This window comes from Clinocottus analis, unplaced genomic scaffold (genome assembly GCF_023055335.1).
Source record: "Clinocottus analis isolate CAN_PGR_092001 unplaced genomic scaffold, fCliAna1.0.p SCAF_5, whole genome shotgun sequence".
NCBI classification, from domain to species: Eukaryota; Metazoa; Chordata; class Actinopteri; order Perciformes; family Cottidae; genus Clinocottus; species Clinocottus analis.
In genome coordinates, this window is record NW_027176207.1 from 9,596,212 (window position 1) to 9,622,437 (window position 26,226).

The 26,226-nt window shown below is 40.4% G+C and overlaps 1 protein-coding gene across 5 annotated transcripts in view; it reads right to left on the bottom strand.

The window, feature by feature from the left end:
- Positions 1 to 476: 476 nt before the first annotated feature.
- The window catches only part of LOC137802519 (actin-binding LIM protein 3-like), a 38,330-nt gene continuing 12,580 nt past the window's right edge, over positions 477 to 26,226 (bottom strand). The window contains exons 3-23 of one of the 5 annotated variants that reach the window (XM_068600451.1): positions 23,465 to 23,648; positions 20,996 to 21,108; positions 19,513 to 19,639; positions 19,021 to 19,114; positions 18,490 to 18,577; positions 14,764 to 14,822; positions 13,575 to 13,655; positions 12,896 to 13,051; positions 12,660 to 12,689; positions 12,062 to 12,173; positions 11,695 to 11,799; positions 10,083 to 10,133; positions 8,054 to 8,191; positions 7,916 to 7,980; positions 7,433 to 7,574; positions 5,060 to 5,089; positions 3,744 to 3,802; positions 3,385 to 3,451; positions 3,222 to 3,229; positions 1,868 to 1,948; positions 477 to 1,660 (exon numbers count right to left, since the gene is read on the bottom strand). In XM_068600451.1, coding sequence (XP_068456552.1) covers positions 1,547 to 1,660; positions 1,868 to 1,948; positions 3,222 to 3,229; positions 3,385 to 3,451; positions 3,744 to 3,802; positions 5,060 to 5,089; positions 7,433 to 7,574; positions 7,916 to 7,980; positions 8,054 to 8,191; positions 10,083 to 10,133; positions 11,695 to 11,799; positions 12,062 to 12,173; positions 12,660 to 12,689; positions 12,896 to 13,051; positions 13,575 to 13,655; positions 14,764 to 14,822; positions 18,490 to 18,577; positions 19,021 to 19,114; positions 19,513 to 19,639; positions 20,996 to 21,108; positions 23,465 to 23,648 — 1,904 coding nt within the window. In that variant the 3' untranslated portion in view covers positions 477 to 1,546. Of the gene's footprint in view, positions 1,661 to 1,867; positions 3,452 to 3,743; positions 3,803 to 5,059; positions 5,090 to 7,432; positions 7,575 to 7,915; positions 7,981 to 8,053; positions 8,192 to 10,082; positions 10,134 to 11,694; positions 11,800 to 12,061; positions 12,174 to 12,659; positions 12,690 to 12,895; positions 13,052 to 13,574; positions 13,656 to 14,763; positions 14,823 to 18,489; positions 18,578 to 19,020; positions 19,115 to 19,512; positions 19,640 to 20,995; positions 21,109 to 23,464; positions 23,649 to 26,226 lie in introns of all 5 variants that reach the window. The other 4 variants (XR_011079976.1, XR_011079975.1, XR_011079978.1 and 1 more) reach the window with 4 other exon arrangements.

The window sequence follows — 26,226 nt, forward strand, 5'->3', positions numbered from 1 at the left end:
TTAAAGTGACACATCAATGTACAAGTAATAACAAAATACACAACGTCTTAAATGTTTGCCATTTTCAAGTGAGTTAGCGAATCATTTGGACTTCCCGAGCCTCTATAAGTTAAACTGTTAACTAGCTATCACAATTAGACTTACCAATTAGTGCTTTGATTAGTGGAATCAAAGGCCCAAAATGTAACACTATTAATCTCTGCTGGTCTGTAGTAGTAAAGATGAAAGTTGTAAGAAAATTCATAAATTATAGTCATTGAGTTCTTGCACACTATACCAAATTACAGTACAGCTCAGAATCAAATTCCAATGAAGTCAAACATTCCTATATATTCTTTGAAAAAAACACTTGGATTGTTTTCAAGAAACCACTGACCAAATGATACCTAAATCCAAAACCAAAACCTGAAAACAAACCATCCCTATGTACATTCAGGGGTTGTAAAAAATAATAGAGGAAATAATTAATAAAATACTTATGCTTGAATCATTTATTCCGAAGTAGTTACAGATACAGGTTTGCAAATTATACTCAAGTAAATAAATACAAAATAAGTTAGTATCAAACACATTTATTTGTGTGCTTTACTGAATAGTTGAAGACCTACAGACACACACCCACATACACACACTTTTACCCAAATCCTTTCTTTACACTTTACTTTCTTGACACCCATTACCTCTTTATTAAACTCTGTTTATCATTCTTTCATTTTTTTGCATCTTTCTTTGTTTATCTCCCCACACAATCCTTCCGTTGTCACTTGGTGTTCAATCCTTCTTTTCATCATTTCTTCCTTTCCTTCTTATACTTGAGCATTTTTTGTTCTGTGTATTCGGAGGTTCTGGATATTACTCCTGTACAGCTGCAACTATTAATTGACAAAATCGTTCATTCCTTTTATTTAAAAAAAAAAAAAAACTAAACAAAGATGTCCATTTTTAACTTGTATACTACTACCTGATTTCTATGACATAGTTAATTCACAATAAACCCTATAACTGTACAGTCTGCTTATGTCATAAAGAAAAACTCTAAACACTTATATGGCTTCAGAAATACTGACATCAAAATAAACACATGCCAGTATCAAAAAAGAAAACCTTTGGGTTTCATTATTTGCACATTATATATAAAAAACATTGTCTAACCCTATATGTTAGTGAGACTCACACTGTTCTCGTCCACTTATGAGTCATTGATCATAGTGTCTGTGTGAATAAAACAGAATCTTATTTGCCTCAAACAATGTCAGGCGGTCCTTCAGCCTATTCTCTTCTCTATTCTCAGCATAGACTTTCACCTTGGTCCTCCTCTTCACAAACTGCCACCTGCTGGAAAGAGGGCGAAAACAGAACGACTCCTCCCACTCTTTAGTTGGCGAGTTGGTATCAGAAGCCCAACAGTTCAGCTTCTGCACCTCAGAGGAGAAGATACTTTTATTTCAGACTGTTCCTCTTCCCCTGTGGAAGTCAATTTTGGGTCAACAGGCCTCTCTGGTGGCTTTTTTTTTTCAGAGCACACGGTTCTGGTGGCTTCCTTTTCTCAGAAGAGTCGGACCTGTTTCTTCAGTTCGTTCTTCCTCCACTGAGCAAGATGATCAAAGGCGGACATGGGCATGCCGAAGACTCTGTGGAACTCCTCTGGAGAGAGGTGACGCTGGGGGGAAGAGGAGACAGAGAGAGAAATTTAGACAGGGAAAGTCAATGATAATCGTTTGCATGTATACACTTTCTTCAAATAGCTTCAAGAGACATTTCAAGCAATCCCTATATGTCTCAGAAATGTATCAAATATTTTTTTGTCATAGCTCGATGGATGGTAAGGTCGGTCGGTTATTGAAATAGATTTTGTAAAAGAGTTCACCTCCAGTCTGGCTCGATCCACATCACTCGGTAGACGCTGCTGCCCTCTGACTGACACTATAAGGGCTTCATATGGGTAGATCTAAGACACACACACAGAAAAATTGTACTAAAAGGCACACAAACTACACATAAACTGTAAGTCTAACTGCATTCAGATGCTCTGTCAAAGAACTTTCACCAATGATGTAATTCTCAGTGGGTTTTTTTACAACATCAATCAAATGCACCATTAAAAAAAACTCGTAAACTTTTTGTGGCGTATTTGGCCTTGCACAGTAACCATTCTGCTATCAAGATACTCCCAGAAGACTGATTTTGTATTTATCTTTGTCACTCTCTACTGGCCAACAGCCGCACTAACAACAACGATGGATGCTAAAATGAATTAGAAAAATGTTTTGAGCCTCTCTGTTTAGTTTTATTATTTATGCAGATATAAGGATTTTACTGAGGATGAGATTAAGATAAATCTGTTTTTGTGCTAAAAGAAATTTCGAAAATCGGGCTGCACAGGGACGCAGTGGCTCACAATGGCACTTCACAGCAAGAAGGGCCCGAACGATTCACGATCCCGTGGTAGCGTGGGTTCCCTCCAGGTTTTCTGGCTTCCTCCCACTGTCTTGCAGTTTAGGTTTTTGTTAATTGGAGACTCTAAAATTGTCCGTGTGAGCGTGAATGGAATCTGCTTCGGAGCCCTGCAATAAACTGGCTACCTGTCCAGGGTGAACGCTGACTTCCACCAATGTTAGTTGGATCGGCAGACAATTGCTTTGTTTATGTTTTCAGAGGTTGATAGGATTTCAAAAAGAAAGTGGATTCAACTCTTTCCACACAAATGACAAGAAATGCATCAACATATGTTTGACTAAATTAAAAGTCTCTCTCTTTGAATGTTTGAATCTGTTTTCTCGTTGTTTAAGAAAGAAAGTTGAACTCTTATTCAGTTGCTTGATAATTCCTGACAACCCCGTCACTCTTCATTGACAAATAGTTGCAGAATTTAATGAAAAAAATGTTAAGGAGTGCAACATAAATCCTTTATTCCTATGAATCACTTTCTAATCTCTACTCTTTGATGTGATTATTATTGGAGGACAAGGAAGAAGAATGTCAAATATGAGTAAGTCCAACCATTATTTCTCCCTAGTTTCCACTGAAACTTTCTAGTTTTCAAAGCACTGTAAATACTTTTCAATATTTGAGGTTGTCAACTTCACAAACCTTCCCTCAAGTCAAGTTGGTGCTACTGAGTGAGATGAATTCAATATAAACTTTGAACATACAAAACATCATCCTTATCTATTACTTATTGATCCAGACCTTTCACTCAGTAACATTCTGCTTGGTCTTACCTTGTATTCTGAAAAAAAGCAGAAGAGGAAATCTGTTATCATTCATGTTAACTGTTGCATTAATTTCCACCTCTTTCCATGATATGCACGTAAAACAACATGCATGAGGAGGAGAGGTAAATATCGACAAAATAAGCAGATTTGATCTATACAATAGGCTTACCTCTGATCTGCCAGTTAACTGCATTACTGCTGTCGTACTGGTAATAATCGGCACTAGCGCTCCCAGGCTGCCAGGAAACAAGAACAGTTTCGCAAACATGGAGTGAGAAAATGCATTTCACCATTGATATGGAGGAAATAGTAGAGATAAATCATAAAATATTGCAGAAAAAGCCCCATCCGTGGGGTTTTCCATCAAATAATTTATCACACTGAGGAATAGCATAATAACAATATCAAGTTTTTGGTTACTGTCTCATAAAGGACTTTGCTACAGCTTACAATTTAGTGAGTGGCCATAACTGTCATACTATCACACGCACAGACAAAGACACACAATGAGTGAGCAAGGTCGCTTACCCTGTTTAGTCCATTCCTGCGGTAGCCTGGCAGCGAGGATGATTTGGCAAGATATGAGTCTGCAGAAACAAGAATAAACACATAACCACAAACAAACACAGGAATATTGTAAAATGATACAAACACACTCCATGTATGAATAGTAGTACAGAATCTCATCATACTGACAGCTGAATTAAAAGGATTAAAAAAGGGTTTCTCACATCTTTGTCTAACAATTTCTGAGAACGTCACACTGGGGAAACGGATTATCCCATTTGGTACAAGAGTTGAAAAAAATAGTACGGTAACTGTTTCGTAAACCTCAAGGGTCCCACTGCCTCTCAAACACCCACCTGACTCCTGATGTGACTGATCACACACAAAATGACATTTCAGTCATTTAAATGTGCCGTTTTATCCTCTGGGTAAATACAATTATATGAATATAAATATGAACTGCAGCACGGACCTTTACAATCACAAGCATATGTGTATTGCTGTTTAGCATCATAATTTTACATTGTAATATGTACACCCTACCATCACAGCAAAAGGAAAACCTTAAAACATGGCCACGCCTCTCCTGTAACCATTGGTAACCACCAGCATCCATTGGGCCCTCATGTGTGTTGTGCACGTCTTCAGCTGAAGCAGCAGAGGGCAGCGGAGGCACACGGATCCCCTCAAGTTTTTCTTCAGTCCTCTATTGAACTTTCACTACCTTATCTCCACTATCTGCCAGTCTTTGGCTCTGCTCTTCTCCACCCTCCCTCTCTTTTGCTTTCATGCTCTGCCAATCTTGTCTTTCTCTCTCTCGCTCTCTTTCTTGTTCATTCTGTTGTTGAAGGAAATTAAATTACACAGCGATGTCAGAGAGCCAGGGTGAAACACAGTGATACAGTGAATGCTGGCATGTGTAAAGCTCCTGAACAGCAGGAGTGAGATGTTGAACTATAATGGGTTTTCTCATCTACAACTCTCTCTTTCTCCACAAAGAAATATGTCTCAGAGATTAGTCATTGGGTGTGTCTAGGTAATATGGATTCCTCAAAGAGTGCTTAGAGCATCTCATTCACCAATTGATCATTGATCATTTATAGTATAGTATATACAACTATAATCTCTGCTGCCATTGAAATTGTCACAATTTCACATTGATCTGTTATTCTATTCAAATGGCAAAGTGTTGCCCCTATATGACAGTGTGCATGCACAAGAATTCAATTGTATGACGTTCAAAAGCAAATTTGGAGGCCAAGTTTGGTTGTTATTGTGTTAAAATCCACGTAAAAGCAAAAAAAGAGACTGTGATGGGGTCCGGATGAACAACTCACCGCTGTCTGCACTGCAGGCGGACCTTGGAGCTGAGGACAGAGTGGCAGCGGAGAGAGAAAACACACAGGACAGTAAATTATTGTCATCACGATACGCCTTGGAAATACAATTCTCTTGTCACTGAAGTTTTGTGTCTTGAGCCCAAATCTCTGTGTTCATCATAAGGAAGTGGAGGTGTTTACATGATGTGTGCCAAACTGTAACTGGGAGTTTAGGTATCCTATACAAACTGTATTTTAGAAACACAACACGTTTGTGTGTGCACATGGATACATGCATATTAGCATCTGTGTGATTATGTATACAAGTGTGGTGAGACTGGTTGAAGTGGAGCTCATAAACCTGTCAAATAGTGAAACTATGAGGACAAACAGTAAACTGAAACGAGAGGGTTAGTTTTCATTGCAGGGGAAATAAAGAAGGCCAGCTGTTGTGGGACATCTATTAAACATCAGCTGTGTGAAGATATGCCCTGGACAGCGTCGACATAGAGACAAATCACCATCACGACCTACACAACTTATAAAATATGAAGCAGCACGGCCACAGCCATGCAGCACCGACCCGTTCATGTTAAATATGCATATGTTTATGGCATCCACCCACTGAACGATGTAAACCAGGTGCTTGAACACGAAACGTAAAATGGAGAAAAGAGCTGTCTTACCATCGTAATTACAGAAGTAACAAGGCAGACACAGTGGTGCTTGAAGTAAATTCTAACTTTAACAGGCTAATTCGCTAAAATGCTAATGTTTAGCAGGCATACCGTTTACCGCGCTCACTGGCTAGTTTAGGGTGTTAGCATGCTAACATTTGCTAATTAGCACTGAAACAAAGTGTAGGTATTTAAAAAGCAAGTTTTTAGTCATAAACCAAAGGACACATTTACATGTGGTGATGGTGGTGATAGAAAAAGTCCTGGCGACCCACCCAATAGGTTTTGAGATACATCAGTTCAAAACACATATATAAATGTGATGTTAGCACTAGAAGAAATGTCAGGGGATCACAAAAGTCAGTAGGATTCCTTATCTGGGGAACACAAGCGTATGTATAAAATGTAACGGCACATCACAGTTGAGACATTTCAGTCAGACTGACATTTCCATCAATGGAATGAAGCAAAATCCGTTAGTCGGTCAATTATTTAGGAGTTCATGTGGCTTCTATTTAACGGTGGACATCCCATTTTGGAATTAGCCTCCTCTGAAGAATAGATGAGCACAAACGTCTCAGTATTTTAATCAGTACAATAACAGCGGCCTATAGAAACCGTCAATGGTTATGCAGCAATGAACACCCACATTATCGACAACACCTCTCTCTGTCTGACCTCCCTATGCACATAGCTAATTTCCCTCTCTCCACCGCTCTGACCCTGATTCACCCCTTGGCTTCATGTCATACATCTTCTCTGAACAGCTCCAAATTGCTTTAGCTCCTCACTTCCTCACTCTTTTGAATTTAATTCACTCTCTATCTCATTCACTCTCTCTCAGGCTCTCCAGTTATAACACCCTCTCTTTTATTCCCATTTGACCTCCACCTAAACACTCTTTCTTTCCCTCAGTCTCTCCATCTTTGTCTCGATCTCTCGTGCTGAATGCAATGAGAAATGGGATCAATGGGAGAGTTATTACAAAAGTAGAACACCCCCCCAGCTTGCTCAGCATCACAAGAAGACACACATTCATCCTCCTGCTAAGGTGACTATATTCATTTATTTACCTTGAATCTTCACCACAGCAGCCAAATAATCATCATTACGCAAACTAATTCCAGCCCTGAACCTAAACCACAGTCTCGACCCTAATGTGATCTTACAGGACTAAGTCAGTACATACAGATTATGGATACAAGATGCTAACAACAACAACCACTTTTCATAGCCGAGCCCACCATCATTGATGAGATGAGTTTTGAGCCATGCTAGCAGCATTACTTTATGGATGGAAATGTCCATCAGACAGCCCACCACTTTTATCTGTTTTTTCTTCTCACATGGATGTTGTAAAGGCATTCATGATTCCCAGAGGACAAAGCCGGCTGACATTTGGTGTTCACCTGACTTTTCCTGTAGCTCCTCCATAAGGTTTCGATAGCTCTGGAATTTGCAATGATTTGCAATAACTTTAGTGATCCCTTTACTTTTCATTTATTGCCATCAATAGATAAATGTTCAACTTTGGAAGTACTTAAGCTCATGAATAAATACCTCCAAAAATAATCTGCCTCAGTTGTAGTCTAATTGGCATTTAGTGCTAATGAGCAAATGAGCAAGAAACTGTCACGCACAGTGATGCAAAGGATGCTCGATGAAGTCAATGAAGTAAATCTACAAAATCCAACCCTCACAACCGCAGACTTACAGCCATTCAGGGAGCCGTATCCCAGATTGTTCAGCGCCTCCCTGCTGCTGCAGCGGGAACTGCGTCTGCTCCCCCACTGGTCATTGTCGTGACAAGCTGACCGCGCTTTCATCTCCTCCTTCAGGATCATCCTGCCAATTCCCTGTGGGGAGGGAGGGAGGAATAGAATGATGGGTTAAATAAAGGGATCAGGACAGGAAATGGAAGGATAGGTGGAGCAATATGAGTTAGTTGAGTAGGATGAATGTACAGGTCGTTAGATAGAGGTAGAACAAAGCAGAATAAGACAAGGAAAAGTGATAGCTTTTGTTTTGACAGATAGGAGGAATAATATGAAACGATAAAAGGAGAGATGAGCATCTTTCTGTATTATGTCCAGCCGGTGAGGTCGGAAAGAAGTATTTAATAACTTGCTCATTAAATATTAACAAACACACTTAAAATATGAAAAGTGAGAAGCAGGAGCTTGTCTTTCTTTCTTACCTTGTTTATGTTGTGATTCCATCCATCCTCCTCTCCTCCGGACGAAAACCTCCTCACCCTGGAGACTAGAGGGAAATGGAGGGGGGATGTGTAAATACAGCTTGTGTTTATGCCAAAGTGTGTGAGAGGGAGCAGTACCTTTTGGAGAGCCAGTGTATGGGTAATAGTTGGAGTCTGGGTGATAAATGCTGTTACAGTTGGAGGTGGAAAGGCCACTGGAATGGAGGAGGTTCTCATTGGTCTTACTCTTATTGGCTGTTGGCGAGGCAGACATGTCTGAGGGAGAGACGATAAGAGAAAGAGAGATGGATGAATCACAGAATTCCTCAACACAATTTGCGATCACAAACCCTTTTTTACCACAAGCATTTTGAGTCTGATTCATATTTTTAAAATAAAAAGACAGCGCTGAGAAGAGAAGAGTCAACCACGGGGCAAGAATGCTAAAACATGTTTTGCATCCACAAAATGTGATTGGTTGGTTTGTTTGTTTGTTTGCTTGTTTGTTTGTTGGTCTAAAAAATGATTCACTGGGGTTCTTGAGTCTCTTTGCGTGAGCACGCGGGAAAAGCAAGACGGACAAAGTAGCTCAGTTACTCACAGAGAGGGAAGGGCTCAGCAGGGGGGAGGAATGAAGGAGGAGAAGGCATCAAAAGCAAGGGAACAGAGAACGAAAAGGAGGTCAGTGAAGATGCGATATGATGCACAACTTCCAGTAAGCAAGCAAAGTTGTCGAGAGTGTTGATTTCCTTGTGAGGATGAAAGGACGCAATATCTATGAGAAAATTGTTGATGGGGTTTTGTGGCTTTTGTTAGACAGTGCAAAGAGAAAGTGGGTGACATATAACAAAGGTCACATTTCGATTGATGCTGTGGAGGCATGAATATGACTTTTAGTCTTTGAACAGTTCAAATTTCCAATGGACACAAAAAAACAACGAAGCAATCTGTCCCCTATTTGTTCTTTTATGAGGTAATTAAAAAAAAAATTATATGATGCATTCATCAAAGTTTTGGGATCAGTTGTCATGTATACAAGTCTCCACCCCAATCATGTCCATATGTTTACATCTAAAACAGATATGACAGAAGCCTTAAAAGGAACCAAAAGAAAAACATTAATCTGTAATCATTAGTGCGCCGCTTTTCACAAACTCTCGCCATCTTTCTCAGGTGCTGCTTCTGGTAATGTAACCCAACACCTCCTCCAGTAGCTAGAAAAAGTTTGTTTTTGAGCTGCAGCGAGTTTTGACTATGACATACATTATGGTACTAAATATACAGCATAAATACACGATTATGGAACTTTGCCTTAATATGAAAGCTGCTCTATAAATGATTCGTGGTGTAAATTCAAATTCATCCACAGAGCCCAGATCACAGATTGCCTGCTCAGACTGAGGAGAGAGGTTTGTCAGCACTTTGGAGCGCAGCGTAAATCATCTAGAGGTGTTTCCGAGGAACTGTATGTCTTTTGGACCTGCCATCTGAGCACTGATGGATCACCTACACACTCAGTGTTTGGCGTTGCTTCTTTACATTTAATTTCCCCTTTTGAATCATCAATTGAATATGTAATCTCACCTCTAATGTGGCTACAACTCAGCTCGAAATTTGGATTTCTGTTTAAGTGACTTAGTTGATACTTTACTACACAGTTTGGATGATGTTTTGATGTGTTTCCACGTGCAATTTCATTATGTATTCACCATAAAAATATAACAAGGTCTCTCACAAATCCACTGAGCATCAAATTACCAGTTTAATGCTTACTTACATGGCAATAATCGTAACTTTAACACAGCTGGAATGTAACATAATCCAAGCTGTGAAAAAGGCTGTTTCGAGCTGTTTCGAGCTTACAGCTAGGTGCCCTCCTTCCTTCAATAAATGCTGACTAATTAGCTTTTATATACAACCTCGGTATATTTAAACACCAGCATAAAATCCAAATATATTTAATATTTAATTGTGTAAAGCAGCAAATCCTCACATTTAAGAAGCTGGACCTTGTGAAAGGACATTTGTTGTTAGATGTTATCTTTGACAGATTCTTTAAGAACAGAAGCATGTTTCATACAGAGAAGTCTTTGACAAACATCTGACTAACAGGTAAATACCATAATAAAAGCTATAAAAAGCACAACATTGTGAGGAATCAACTGACCTTTTCTTTTATAGATGGGGGGTTTCCTGTAGATATTGTTTTCCTCAGAAGCTGAGAACAAAAGTAACAAGAGGATGAGGTTGGAAAGCAAAGGGAAGAGTGTAAATAGAGGAATGTGGATTTCCTTACTAAACCCGTTCCTCCAAATTAGTTGGGTACATTCACAGTCCCCTTAACCGTAAAGCTGACAGCATGGGTGATAAACTGCTACGGCGGCGACAGTGCCGTGCATCCAGGCTGATTAATACAGATTCACAGGCTTATTACTGGAAAGAGCAGCAGATGGCACAGGAATAAAGAAGAGGGAGGAGAGCAGTTGAAGGGTGGATAGAGGGCTGAATGGAGAGGCAGAGGAAAATATAAAGGGGAGAAGAGGGAGAAACTTAGGAATGACAGGAGCATGTGGTACCTTGTAGCTCTGGTCTGGTGGAATATTCTGTATAATCACTCAGCTAAGTGCTGGAAAAGCAATACAACAACACATTACAGTAAATTAAAAAAGAGTTGGAGCTGCAATTAAACAACTACGACAACAAAAAAAAACCCCAAAAAAACATTAAACGATCTTTCCAAGTCCTGCACAGTGTGCCATTAAATCTGCCAAAGTTAGAGGCCCAACTCCCAACGGGCTATCCATGCTAAATTTGTAAGCACTCGTGATGCTGTGAGGCACTTTGTATAAAAGCATCTACCAAATACATTTTGCTTCGTGTTGAAAAGCATGAAGAGAGTGATGTCGCAGGGGCTGGCGAGGAATAACAGCCTTGAAAAAAACGGAGAGAAGGAACATGCAGTGAGAAATAGACTGAAGGCACCAGGAGGATATGATGGAGGGAGACCAAATGCACAGCTTGCAGTGAAAAGTAAATGCCTTTCAAAGTGAAGGGAGGAAAGACTACAACATTCAGGGAGGGGGGGAGCCTTAACTTGATAAATTGGAGGGTTGATGAAGTGTTTAAATAAAATAAACTGGCATTTGTTAGCTACATTGAAGCGCTGATACAAGACCTAGATTACTAAGATACATCAGACCGATTCCCCGGAGGAGAACAATAAGGATCACTGCTGCGATTTCTACAGATTGATGATTTCCTTTTGCTGAGATGACGTGGGAAATTTCTTAGGCATCGAAAATCAAATCATAAATATAGCAAATATTGACGAATCACTATAAAATATAAAGCAAAAAGGGAAAAAACCCATCCACAATTTCCCACAACCCCAAATTTGTATTTTTCTCTCTTCGTTTATTCATAACCTACGCAAGCAGATGCAAGCAACAAATACTTTGCAGTTTTGGTTGAAAAATGGTAATGAATTGATAATCAAAATCATTTTGTGATAACTTTTTTTGTCAACAACTAAACTCAGCATTTATATTAATGCTGATAAAAATGTCCTATATTACCATGGTCAAGTTAAAGGCTCAGCGGGAATGAGGTTGTATGTCTGTTAGGAAAGTAGCTGGTGTTGATCTGGGATCAGGACGTGGGTTAGTAATAACTGGGTCTGGGCTCAGTAAATATCTGGAGGGTGGGTCGGTTACAATCTGATGTGGGTCATTTCAGGTTAGCAAACAGGTCAGGGGTCAGCGATACGGATGAAAGCCTACCTGGTACATGGAAATGCTTGGGGGCTTGGAAGGTGGTGGTGGTGGGTGTGGTACACCTGGGCTCAGGCTGACTGTAATAGGGTGAACTCCTGCCACTCTCACTGCCTACAGCCAGAGCAGCCAATCACAGTGAGGGAAACCAAAGCATGAGCAAATGGCCCACGCCCCCACAGACAGACAAACAAACAGAAAGACAGACAACCTGGAGAATCACATGTATGTGAGCGTGTGCTGCTGGAATGGGACACGACACCCTGTTGCACCCACTCAAAGAGCTAGTCGGCATTGCCAGTTAGGGACCTCGTACTCTCTGTGTGCATGTGATGTGTGTGTGGTATGTGTCTCTCTGCTTGGGTGGGCACATTACCGGGGAGATAATAATGCAGTGGGGATCCTCCGTGGCGACTGTGTGCAGGGGAATCAGAGAAAGCAGAACTGGAGGAACGCCTCGTTCTCACCTCCAAACCATCCAAGAGATCCTGGATATATAGCGAGAAAGACAGCAAGAGAGGCCATCTTAGAATCTGAGAGAATGTGTCTTCATATATATCCAGCAAAGGAGTTAGCTAAGCTGAGCATAAGGACTGCAAACACACAGAAACAGCGAGCCTCGCTCTGTCCAAAAGACAAAATATCTACAAGCACTTTAAGACTTTATATCGCATAACAGAAATGTGTAAAACACTTCAATTCCCAACAAAAACAAGATAGCAGTTGGTGGCTGTGACTGATCGCTCTCATTAGATAGTGCTGAAACACTGTGGTTAAGAACTGTCTTTAAAATGGCTCATGTTTGGCCCATTGGTACCGATTCCTGCTGAAGATAGTTGATCCATCACAATCAACTTTACCGTCTTTATCGTTTGTAAATATGCATTAATTTTTCCAAATCTCCAATTGTGTTGTTTCCGAGTACAGGAGCTACTACTACCTCTGGAAATACAATTGTTGGATGGAGTACTTACATAAGAGTATGGCGATATGGAGACCAATGACTGGATGAGAAAAAAACATACATTTCTTAAAACTATGACAACAATTATTGATCAATTGCCATCTGACTTTTTGTCAGAAAAATGTTTACTCAGACTAGCCCACTGTGACTTTTCATGATTGAGTGTGTGTGTGTGTGTGTGTGTGTGTGTGTGTGTGTGTGTGTGTGTGTGTGTGTATGTGTGTGTGTGTGGGTGTGTGTGTGTACCTGTCCGCAGCTGTATCGCTCCAGAGTGTCATCTGAGAGGTGTGTGTGTGCATGGTCGGCCTGATAAGGGATGATGTCCGGCCTCTGGATGTCATATACGGCTTTGACCCTGGGTAGAGCTGCAAGCTGCTTATAGTCCACAACTTCTGCTTTAGACTGGAAGAGAGAGCGAGAGACACAGAGAGAGAGAGAGAGAGAGAGAGAGAGAGAGAGAGAGAGAGAGAGAGAGGAAATGGAAACAGAGTCTCAAATATATAACTGTATAAAAATAAATTGCGCGCATCCAAAAAGACGAACAGGCAGGTAGCAAAATTACAGAAAATACAGAGAGGTGTGATGATAAACATAAACAGACTGTTGGTCGACTTACATACGGATACACACAAACTGACTGAAGGGTGAGTAGGTTACATCAAAATACCTGACGCCATGTTTAATGACAATTAAAAATTAAAAACAGCTTAAAATGAATAAAAAATTATGAAGGATTGAAGGTGCAGCAGACACCCCTGTATTAATAGGGTGCAATAGGAGAACCAACAAGAAATAGATGGATTAAAGACAGAAAGAGCTTTCAGGGACTCTTTGTGCGTCTGTCACTGTCGGTTATATTTTGATTGAAAGCGATGACAGCTGAGGGCGTCACCATATCAATGTTAGCATAACCATGGCAACTTACACAGATGAGCCGGTGAGGGGAGCCGAGGAGAGGAGAGGAGCCTGGAGGAGAAATGGACGCCGTCTCAGAAGTGCGTCTCAGCTGGTAGGACAGATGTAAGAGTCAGAGCAAGCCTGAGGTCAAAGTAAAGTTACCTCAAACACAGCCAGTTTAACAACATGGAAATCAATTGTAAAGATATACAACAAGATCATTACACATATCTCCACTCTCTCTCTCTCTCTCACACACACACACACTACACAAATGTAATCAGGAGTCTTTAAGTCTTGTGGCTTTCAAACTGCGTGTCACACTCCAAAATCTTTCACTGGGAGGAATCCCTGATGAGGTCTTTATTATCAAGAAAAGACGTGAGAAGTGACACGAGCAAAGTGCTAGTTGACGTTGTTGCCGCCACACATGCTCATGCTGTTGTCATGTCCATACTATTTCCCTGACCTAGATCAACCACTGTGTTGCGTTCATTCACGCAATCGTCGGTCCGTGTTGAAAATAGAACACATACAGTAAAGTTGCGATTGTGTCAGGCGACCCCTGGGCCAGGGTTTCCTTCAACGCGTCTCTCGTGCTCTCATTGGTGTAGCGACCTCACAGACTCCCCCACAGGTGCAGGTATTTAGCATGCTCGTTATCTAGAATGTGTCTGTGATGCCTCTTTGAACAGTTCACAAATAGCACTCAACCATGAATCATGTAGTAGAATCAAGGCATTAGAAACAGCAGCTTTTTATCAACAATATTGGGTAAGACTTTATATATAATTGCAATTTATTGAGTATTATTTGTCATATAACTTGTACTTAGCAAACAAAAAGAAAAAAAACATTTTAGTCGAGACAGCCAACAGAGCCAGTCGCTTGCTCCAATAAACGTAACTGAAGCCTGATAACTTACTTTAGCTTTGAGTTTTGTATATCCTCCTTTATGTGTAAAGAGCAAAGGAAGGAGATGATTGGATAAGGGTAAGACTGAATGTAGTAAATGGAAAATGTGTGACTAAAGCACACTATTGCATTCATCCAGAGAGCCTGGTTTTAGTTAGTTTCTTATAATGCAAAGGAACTTTGTTTACAAAGACTTGTAAACCAAGAATGAGAAATTTCTGACACACAGCGAAACAAAGAGAGGCAGAAACAGAAGTAGAGAGAAGTGGCAACGAGTTGTAGGTATTTTGAGTGTTGCTCACCCTCAGTTTTCTCTCCAGCCGAGCTGCTTCTTTACACATGGGGTGCCAAACCTCTGAACCTGCACACAAACACGGACCATTTTAGCTCAGTGTATTTTGTTTAGTGTGTGTGGGCAGCTGCCATACAGTTTTATGGGATCCTATGAGGAGCAGATCAGCCTCTCTCAAGTGCATCAACATCAAACAACACACAGAAGGCAGTGCGTGGGGCTGTGGAGGCAGTTTGTCTGGTCTGAGGACAGAGGATGTGCGTCTTCTTGTCTCCACACACAATTAAACATAGAGGATGATAGAGACAGAGAAAAGGAGACAGACAGAGAGAGAGATCGTTTAGCCATCCTTAGCAGAGTGGTTTACGTGATGCTACTGTCCACCATTTTGTTCTGGACAGAAACATCTCAACAACTATTTCATGGACTGCTATGACATTCTGTTTAGACATTCATGGTCCTCAGATGATAAATCCTACTAACCTCGGGAATCCGCTGACCTATACATGTTATGGTTTTGAGTGAATTGTCTCAACAACTATTGAACAACATTATGAATTGCAATACAATTGGGCACACACATTCATGCCGCTTCAAGGATAACTGTAATAGTCCAAATGTAATGTTGTCCAAAACTTTTGACAGAGGACGAAGGATTATCTTGATTACCGGGTCAAGCTTTCTTGAAAGAGACATTGCTTTGACTTTTTTTTTTAATGAATTTTTTTAGTGCTTTAAGCTGAATGCCATATAGTCCTGCTACATTAATAAAAGGCAAGAGCAAAGCTAAAAGGATAACATGTATGTATCATTCATGTGGAGCTGATCGTGATAATGACAGTAATACATCCCCTTTGAACACACACGCACGCACACACACACACACACACACACACACACACACGAACACACACACACACGCGCACAAACACATGCACTCACTTTCTCAGGCCTTGCGGCAATTCAGGAACTGAATGGACTCAGTTAGCTGATCATGAATCTAATATACAACTACTATCAACATCATAAATCTGACCTGCACGCACACACGCACAAATACACAGAGACAACACACACACACACACACAAAATCAATACTCTAGACAGGAACCATGCGTGGTGATTCAGTGCACCCCCGTCCCACCCACGCTCCTCAACTCTGCTGCCGAACAGACGTATGGCCTTGGACTTGAGATCCTTTATCTCCTGGCTGAGGAGAATCTAAACGGTGCAGAGAAAGGGAATTTAATCCAAAACAGCAGCACTGCACATCAGTTCAGAGAGAATTAGCTGCTTGAAATTTGTCCCAAATTATAATTCAAATGTATCTCCTGAGTCCTTCTTGTTTATTTAACTTTATGCAAAATGAGGTCAGTGGACAAAACTGTCCTTATGTTATATTCAAAAGGGATGAATGCACCCTTTGAAATCTAGGGAAGCAATATTGACATTTATGCTTGTGTCATTTGAAATTCTAATGCTATAAAGCAGCAGATATTTAAATAGCCTCAGGAGTTTTGCTTTCTGCTGAATCATGCTGCCATGAGAAACAGCATACACATCAGACTAACATCAGCAGCCAGATCTGTACAATGATTACTTCCATTCTTTTAACCTACTGATGTCTGTTGCCCTACTTTTTATTATTTAGACTTCATTTAGAGTAAGAAAAGAGGTAAAGGTGCTGACACGCACTTAAGTTTCTCAATTTCTACTTAATTACCTAATAACAACCAGGAGAATAACGAGCCATCTGAATTCCATCTTAAGTATAAATACATTCGGTAACCTTGATTTGCTCTTCTTATCTTTTGTATTTTCTTTAGAATGAAAATAAGTAAACATCAGTTTGTGCTCTGGTATCTTGATAATGAGCTTGAATCATCATTTTTCACATTTTTCAGTTAATTAGTGGACCAATGACGAGAAAGCATTCTAGTTGCAGTCCTAAACCTGCAGCGGGACAGTGTGACATGTTACCAATATTTTGGACTTGGAGGTTGTATAACACACTCGCATCATCAGATGTTTGTAAAATGCTGAATAATGAAAACACAACTGAGAAAACATTTACACAACAAACAAACAATATTAAACATTCATGGTCACTTCATTACATTGTTCTCCACCCCCTACCTACAACACACACACACACACACACACACACACACACACACACACACACACACCACTTCTTATTCCAGACATGCATCATGAGATTGATTGAATGTGTGTGTGTGTGTGCATGGGTTGTGTGTGCGTGTGTTGTAATTTAGTGTGTCTCGCGAGGGTGATTGCTCAGCCGTCCACATGTCTGAAGTCATCAAAAGGAGTGAATGTAACCTTGGGGCAGCTCTCCGGAGCGCAACACACAAGCAAACACATACACACTCATATTCAGACACACAAATTGTGCAAACAAATTTTCAAGCACAGGGATGCACGGAAAATGGAGCGTGCATATATTTACAGGAATAGATGAATCCACACGTACACAGACTTTAGTTACAGTATGCAAATTCTTAGTTGTACTGTTGGTTGTGAGCAGGTGAGCATCAGAATGTCAATGAGGGGAAACAGGAGGTGTCCACTTGTTTGGCGACTACCATGTTACGGTACAGTAGCTCTACATTTAATCTGGATTCAACTCACTCACACACGGGCTAAATCATCTGTGTCTGTACTATTTGCATTTATTCTTCCATTTCACCCTTATCTTAAGGACACATTCTCCAGTTTAGAATGTTCAAGTGTGGCCTGTTTACACAACCATATCTCCTTCAGTACAGTATGTTCCTGTGCATCTCATTTGCATTAACATCATGTTTTCAAAGACATGCCGCTCATTTTTTCCTCAATATATCAGACGTGTTGACATTGTATTCATCTGCAAAATGTTCACAGACAACATTTTTTCTTCTTCCTCCAATATAAGCTTGTATGTGAACTGTGGTTGAAGAATGGTTAGGATTAATCTCAGAGAAAGACCAGAGCACTTAATCATCTGGACTTTGAAATGATATGTAGCTCCATATAGATATTATGGCCAACATTACGATGCAGTTTCTTCTAAAAAATTAATTGCTAATGCAAAACTACTTATCAGACTAGTTTATAGGACATTTGGTTGGATATTAAGCAAAATGCATATAAATGCTATGTCACCGTCCATGCACATGGTCAAGAAGGTTTGCCAGTTCCTCATGTCAACCTTAATGAATGAGTTAATGAGATTATTAACTTTAATTACTATTATCCCATTTGTAAAACAGACGTTCCTGGATGATTCAATTTAAACGTCCGGTGAAGTCGGTTTCATTTAGATTAATTCTGTCAGGGGCAGAGTAATAGACACAGCAGAGGCGAAGGTTGAGTGGTAATTGACTCCAACCTTTGTGTACAAAGAAAACATCCGCTTGGGAAAAGAGTGTGTGTCGTTACCCATGAGTGTGGTGTGGTAAAGAGAAGTATATGTGAGATCAATAAGCTATATAACGGTGCTTCGTTAAAAGCAGTCACTTATCAGGCGACCATATATTCTATAGCTCTCTACTCTTTAATACACACACAGGCCATCTGGATACTTTCAGGGTTCATCTTATTGAATTTCTATGGCTGTAAACTGTATATATGCAGAAACCTGTTTATATCCTAAAACAAACAAATTTTTTTTTATTGGTTTTACATATATTGCGCAATGTGTCAGCCACTCCCCTCCTCTCCTCCTTTCCTTCACCTGTAAGGTACATTTCTGCTCCTTCCAGGAACATCATGTGACAGCGAGCGCACCTGGCACAGCTGGGGTGGTATCGCTTCCCTCCAGCCTAGAGGAGAAGAACAGGAAAGGGAAGTAAAAGTGAGAGGAAATAAATAAGGCAGAGAGAGAGAGACGACAACGGGTGACACAAATGAGGAAACCAGAACAAAGTGGTGATAAGGAATTGAGAACGAGGAACGAAGAGAGAGGAGAGGCGCGATAAGGAATCGAAAAGAACAGGAATGAATTGGCGTAGAGGAGATGGGAGAGTGTTGCTTTGTTGGTTTTGCAAAGCAGCTTCGTCATCAGTCAACACTTCAGTCATTTAAAGAGGGACAGCTGCGGTTTTTCGCAGCTTTTTATAGACGGACACACACACATAGTGGCATATGGGCACACAAACCCACACTTTCCCTTCACAAAGACACATACAGACGAAAAATCTTCTCCCTCTTGTTCCCATCTGTCTTAAGCATACACACATATCCACACATGGAACAGAGCACTCACCTCAAGTACTCTGCCGCTGATGTACCTCTTACAGCTGTCACACCTGATGCCAAACTGAGTGTGGTAGTCACTCTCACAGTAAGGTATCCCATCCCTGACAGGGTATAACAAAAAAAGTTCTCACATTGAATTCACCTGCTGGCTTTGTGCAACTGCTCCACTATTATTTATCCTGTAACACATTGCTTTTTGATGCAAGATTCAGCTACATGACTGAACTGGAGCAAAAATAAAGATATTTTATAGTGACTTCCGAGTGAAACTGTGTCTAGTTGATGAAAAGACGGATGGAATAATTGTCGGTTATTGTCTTCAAAATAAATACCGGACATGTACAGGTGGTGGTGAAAAAGAAATCCTACTTTTCCATGACTTGTCACAGTAAGTGTGCTCCAAGAAGCTTTCTTACAGCACAACGGTTCACAGTGAATAGCTTCAGATATGAAAAAGAAAATATTTGATATTGTACATGCAGGGGATTAGGCCACCTACTTGCTGATGTACTCTCCAGTGAGCGTACAGCCACAGGTTCTGCATTTAAAGCAACTGACGTGCCACTGTCTCTCCAGAGCCAGCAGAGACTGACCCTGTTTGATCTCCTCGCTGCAGCCAGCACAGTCTAGAGGAGCGCAGAGGAGAATCAGGAAATGCAGCAAGGAACACAAAAAAGAAGCTAAGAGCAGCTTCGACGTCCTGACCTTCCACTCTGCTCTGCCAACCTCTCATCCCTTCTCTCCTCCTTTCCCTCTCCTCCTCATCCCTCTTTCCTGTCTGTCGTTAAAGTCACACTGTCTTTGCCAGAGAACCAGGCTGCAAGACTACCTGGAGCAGCAGGCCACCCTCTGTGTGGGTGGGTGTGTGGGTGTGCAGCTGCCGGGAATGTGGCTATGTTTTGCAGCATTCAGCGGGTGGATAGTGGACCTCTTCAGGTTTCATTTTTTACCTGTAGGGGATGAAGCAGGTCTTACATGCTAGATGCATAAGTTAGATGGGCTTTATAAAATGATCTAAATGGTCAGCAGATGTGCATTATGTTTAGGTAATTGCAGCTTTATTCTGTCATACTGGTTTTAAGGGATGATGCTGGTCGCATGTTATATTTTTCTAAGATTAACACAAACAATGAATTCATTATTCTTCTCTGCCATTTGGCAATTATCCGAAAAAACTCTCATAGTTGCATTGGTTGACGTGTCCCTTCAATACCTTTTCCATTACATGGACACTGTAGTGAAATGTCAGTCAATATGCACCTTCCTGCTGGTTCAAATAGTCACTATAGCTCTTAATGTGTGTTAAGGTACCAAAAGGTTGAAATATTAACCAACAAATACACTATTAACTCTTGTTTGAGTAATGTCTGATAAATACTGCAGTGGACAGGGTGTTATGTAACCATTAAAAAAGAAAAAGAAAACTTTATATCTGAATAGTTTTGAAAAACATTTGCCTACAGTACAAACCAGTGCTGTAGAACTCAAAATCGATCCAGTTTCAGGACGACTTTTTGAAGGTCTTAGCCTCGTTTTGGAAACCAACCGCATTTTGACCCAGTCTTGCCTCGGCCTCCGAGAAAATAGACTAGTGATTGGATTTCAAGACCCCACATATACAACTCACCTCCGCAATACGTTTTAATTATTTAATTATCAGTGCAGTCTTATGCACACACACTATGTGGGTGTTTGTATGGGGATGTGGATCTTTCAGATCTTGACGGCCTCACTCTGCCTTGATCTTGACTTTGTTCCTACCCTTTAAAGTATTGATATTTTATTGGTCATGACTCAAAATCTGAACTGAATTGATTGCTGGCAAGTAGCTTTAGTCACACAAAAGCTTTCAACACAACCTAATGCATTGTTTTTCTATAACTGCATAGCTTGTCATGAATTATCCCCAATGCAGTGGATTGAACATTCAAAATAAACAGTTTAAGTACGATGTGCTTTGCATGTGTGTGTTTGTTTCTTACAGCTTGGTCCATGGACCTTGACGGGCTTGTCGCTTTTCAGAGTGTGTGAACACTGCTGACACACACACTTCTTCCCACAGAAGGTCACCCTGTCTCCAATTGGGAACGGACTCCTGAAAACACACACACACACAGAACGTTTCAGAAAAGCTATGCAGATATGATGTTGCAGAAATTCTACTTGGTCAGTTCACCCAGAGCACAAAATAACATTTCAACTATTACCCCCTAGTGGTGCAGTTTCTGTCCCTGCAGATAGATACAGTTTAGTTTGCAAACATTTTAACAAATGCAACTGATATTTTTATCCTAACACAATGGATTTAAATGCAATGGCAGCTGTGGTTTTCATAGCACTGAACACAGACTGAGGAGCATTTATGTAGTTCAACATCAGTAGGAGATTTTATTTTGCTATTCAAAATTAGTAAGAACGTCTTACTGCCACATAACTTACATTGTTTCTCACATTCCCACTGAAACATGTAAAGTAAATTAATAGACCTTCAGTATATAAGAACATTTGCAATTATAGTATATTTCAGGTTTCTTCCATGAACAACGAACCAAAAGATTGTCGAGCGGCTCCCTCAGTTCCACACAACAATCTTCCCCCATTATGTCTCATTTTTGATTTAGCAGACTGGACTGAAATATTAATTCAAGAAGGCATTGACGTATAAATCAAGACACACAGTAAATGCCGTTAAGCTCGAGGGTTCAGTCGTAGCCGCGGAGTGTAAGGGCAGAGGTGAGCATCTGCAATGCAGCCATCTGAATACAATGGTTGCCATTGTATAGAAATCTGCATCCAGATCACAGCAAGACATGTCCAAAACTCCTCTGGTAGAAAATAAGAAAACTGCAACACACAGGCTGATAAATTATGAAGTAGCCGCTGTTGTTCTACAGTCGCCTCACAAACACAGAAAGTTCATCGGAAGTACAAACGTTATTCAATTCATAGTATTGTCTCATGTGTAATTGAAGATTTTCAATTGATCTTTGTATTGGCAGTGAGAAAGTGTGTATATATATATATATATATATATATATATATATATATATATATATATATATATATATATATATATATATATATATATATAGCTGGAGAAAAAAAAGAAAGACTTAACATTGACATTGGGGCCTTTTTGGATATCTGTTTAGTTGCAGGAAAATCAAGTTACAAGTCAAATAGTCTGGTTGATGTCTCACAAACTGGGAGTCAGAAATAATATACGGCCCAGCTTTATATTATGTGACACGTCCGCTCTTCTGATGTCATTTCTACACTCTGCACACATCAGATTGAGAGGTCGGCCAATGCTTGGAACAAAAATTCATTTGAGAGACACAATTTTATTGAAATATGCTGACATAGCCGTTTTCAAAATGAATAAGCTTCATTCACATTTCAGTGCAGTATGTTCTTATCCCGGAGAGTGGATGCAGACACAAACACGTACACACAAACACACAACTGGGGGGACTAGAAAAACTGTCAATATCAGCAACCCAAAACCTAATGATGCATTACTACATTTAATTTCACTGACAGTTAGCCTTTTATATTATCATATTTACTGTCACCCTTCATTCACTTACGACATGGGCGTAGGTACCTTGTGACCGACAAGTTCCTCGCACGCAGTTGTTGAGTCTTGGAGTTGTCTGTGTTTTCATCTTAGAACTTTCACAGTGTGTTTCCAAATCATGGAAGTTAATAATAAAAACATGTTTTCACCTGTAAATGTGTTATTCAGAGTTTTCTTGTACTGAGCTTCATCCAAGACAGAAACCAAGATGGAGACGGACAGAATTTCTCACTTGACGCCACAAACCAATGGGTTATGTCACAGTGAAAACGATCACTTCTTATGCACAGCCTATGAAAATAACCTTAATGATGTCATGTTAAGTAAGCATTTTGGGAGTTATAGAGGACAAAAACTTTGATTTATTACTTTTAATCAGCTATATCAAGATGTATTGACATCACCTTCAGTGTTTCTTAGCACTGTCGTGATTGCGTAGTAGCTTTGGTGTACACTGGGCAGTGATACATACTGGATTTTACTGGCCCGCAGTTGTCATACATCACTGCATTTTAATTGTAAAGGGCCGACCTCTTGCACACAGCAGTGTGCAAGAGGTTGTGAACAGACTTGCAAAGTCATTAAATCACAGTATGTGGCGCTCGGTGAAAATCTCATTAATTGTTTTACTTTTTGTAATCACAAGTTACGAATGAAGCAGTACTGAGAGGACTCAACACAACGAGCTGTAAAGTATGGTGTTAAAATTCAGAAATATTGAATTTTAATTATACTAATATTACTACAAATGCCAACCACACTATGTTTGAATTGTGTTGCATTCCCATACTTTAAATGAATTCCCAGATCAGGAAAAAAGGATGTTCTTGAATATGAGGCAAGACGTTACAGGAGCATGTTGCCACTATACCTGCAGATGCTGCAGACGAAGCATTGTGGGTGGTACGTCCTCCCCAGTGCAGATACCACCTCCCCAGTGATGTACTGGTCACAGCTGTCACACTGGGTCCCGTAGAGCCGCTGGTAGTCTTCCGTACAGATGTACTCGCCAGAGTGGTGAAAGAAACCTGAGTGCACCAGATCACAGCCACAAACTGGACAAACGGGGAGAAAACAAAAACACAAATTGGCTCACTTCATTCAACAAGGAGAGAAAACTGCACTGTACGTAGTCACGCCATTTGAACTCTTTATCCGCAAATTTTTGGACTCTTCGGACGGCAATTATCCGCCATTTCTGCTCTTCTTCACCTGTAGTGCATTCTGCAGCAGTGTTACATGTGTCACTGATTGGGAATGTTTTCTATACAGTCTATCATAGTGAATCTTAATGCAACAGGAAAATGTAACATATAGCTAGTCTGAATTCAAGTTCTATTCAGGACAAATACTGTGGACTGCAACTGGCAGTCTGGTTTGATGTGTGTGTATGTGTGTGGTCGTCGAGGGGGGTAGGGTTGTTAAGAGTGCAATCTGTTGTTCCTTCTGACCTTTAAAGGGTTAGGACTCTAATCTGGTTTTGAGGATTAGATCAGTAACCAACTAATCTGTAATTTTTTTTACAGTAGGTCTTGGTTGTTTGTGCACGTACGATTAGGTGTGAAGAGATGTGCTACATTTGCCTGCGTGGACAACTGGTTTTGTAAATATACACCTGCATGTGCACATTGTTTACACACAATACAAATGTTAATATGCATCTATGGAGTGCAGTGTGATGGATGCATGTCCAGACCGAGGGACACATGAACACTGTTCACTACATTCACTGACAGCATGATGTATGGCTTTTATTTAGCAAATGCAAAGTCCTTCAGCCAAATGATTGCTTCCTGTGCAGCTGCGCTGGGGGATGAAGTGGTCTCTGCTGAGCTGGTTGGTAGATTGTTTAAAAGGAGCTGAACGATGATTTGCTCCAGCTATCAGGGAGGCAGGGAGCTCACTGTTACCTCCCATCGGTTGTGTTTTAAAGACTTCATAATAGCGATTCGGGATCCGCAACAGATTTTTTCCCCCAAACTGAATTGAATCCCTCATGCTGTCAGCGTCACACTTTTCCCATTCAGCTGTGCACAAGTCAACAACTCTGTCGTGTTATACATAACCTGTGCTGCACAACCCCAGCCAGTGGATGCATACACTGCACCATGATACAACCTGGAAGTACACTAAGTTAAACATTTGAAAGGCAGCCAACGGATCAAAATATCTGACAGTGAATTGAATGGGCTCTAATTAAGCTAATGGCTCTAAACCCAATGGAGTGAATGGATCCGATCTGATCCGAGCCAGTGTGTTAAGTGGCTCAGACAGAGAAAAAGACACTGTGGACAAAGACAAGCAGTCCAGCTCCCTAATGTATATGTCTGTTGGAGCCAACCTGAAGTCATAAAGACAGTCATGAAGCAACATATAAGTGAGTTGTAGTTCGGGTATCTCCATATAAGCATGGAGGCAAACACATTCATGAAGAGAGAAACACTTTCATGAAGCCCAAAGACCATAGACTCGTGTCATGGTTTCAATGGGCTTTTGAAGGTGTATTATTGTAATATTATGTAGATATCAAAATGGTATTGCTGTTTACTGTGTATCTTTGTCACTGGACTACCTGCAATTACATTACATCCATTAAATGTTAACCATAAACAACGCCATTATTGCCATGAGGGCAATAACTGTAAACCGTACAGGCAGATTGTTTATGTGAATAGCACCTTCCAACAACAAGACAATTCACTGTGCTTTACAAGAGACAATAAAGGCATTTTTGCAGGATATGAAAGCAACACAAAAAGGCTGATTGTCTGTGGAGTTGTCTAAATGTGGCCGATTAAATTCTAAACCAGTATTACGGTTTTCTATTTTTTCTTTTACTTTCTGAGCTACGCCAGACAAAACAGTCACAGGATGGAGCTCCTTCACACTCCTCACTGTGTTTGAACTGTGGTTCAAGGTGTTCACCTGTATAATAAAGACCAGTCCGAGTTCATTTCCAGCATATGTGTTGAAAATTATATTGAAGAAGAGGATTTTCCAACACAAATGTGATGTCTTTAACATCATCTTCATTCTTGTCTTTCAATAGAATTATCTTCTTAAGTTGTATTAGTTTAAAGATGTATTAATAAAAGGAAAGCAATACATTGTTCTCAAAGCCGGGAAACGCTGTATAGTATTTTAGTTTTCCCCCTCTGTCTCTGATAATTGCATTCTTGTCATGGCAAAGCTGCTGTCGCGCAACTTTAAAATGCCAGCCTGACCTTTATCAGTCTGCCTGAGACTAAAGCTGGCCACAACACCACGTTCAACAAGGCAACCTTTTTTTCTAAATATCCACTGGGATTCAAAAGATGGAGCTATGTGGTTTTCAGCCAGCTGTGACTACACGATATATACAAAGCTCCATATAGATAAAAAACACACTTTCCATCTATTTCCCAGAGACACACACTTAGAAAGAAGAAAGGAAGATAGCCGGGTACCTTTTATCCTTTTTCACTCTGCTGATAGCATTCACACATTCATCACTGTCTAAATGGAAAGCTATTAAGATGTGGAGGCAAACAGGAAAGAGAGGGAGCCGCTCAGGCTTGGCTGTTCTCCAGAGGGACCTCTGGTATATTTGGATTTTCAGATCACAGGCCATTTTCAAAGAACTGTCCTCACCAC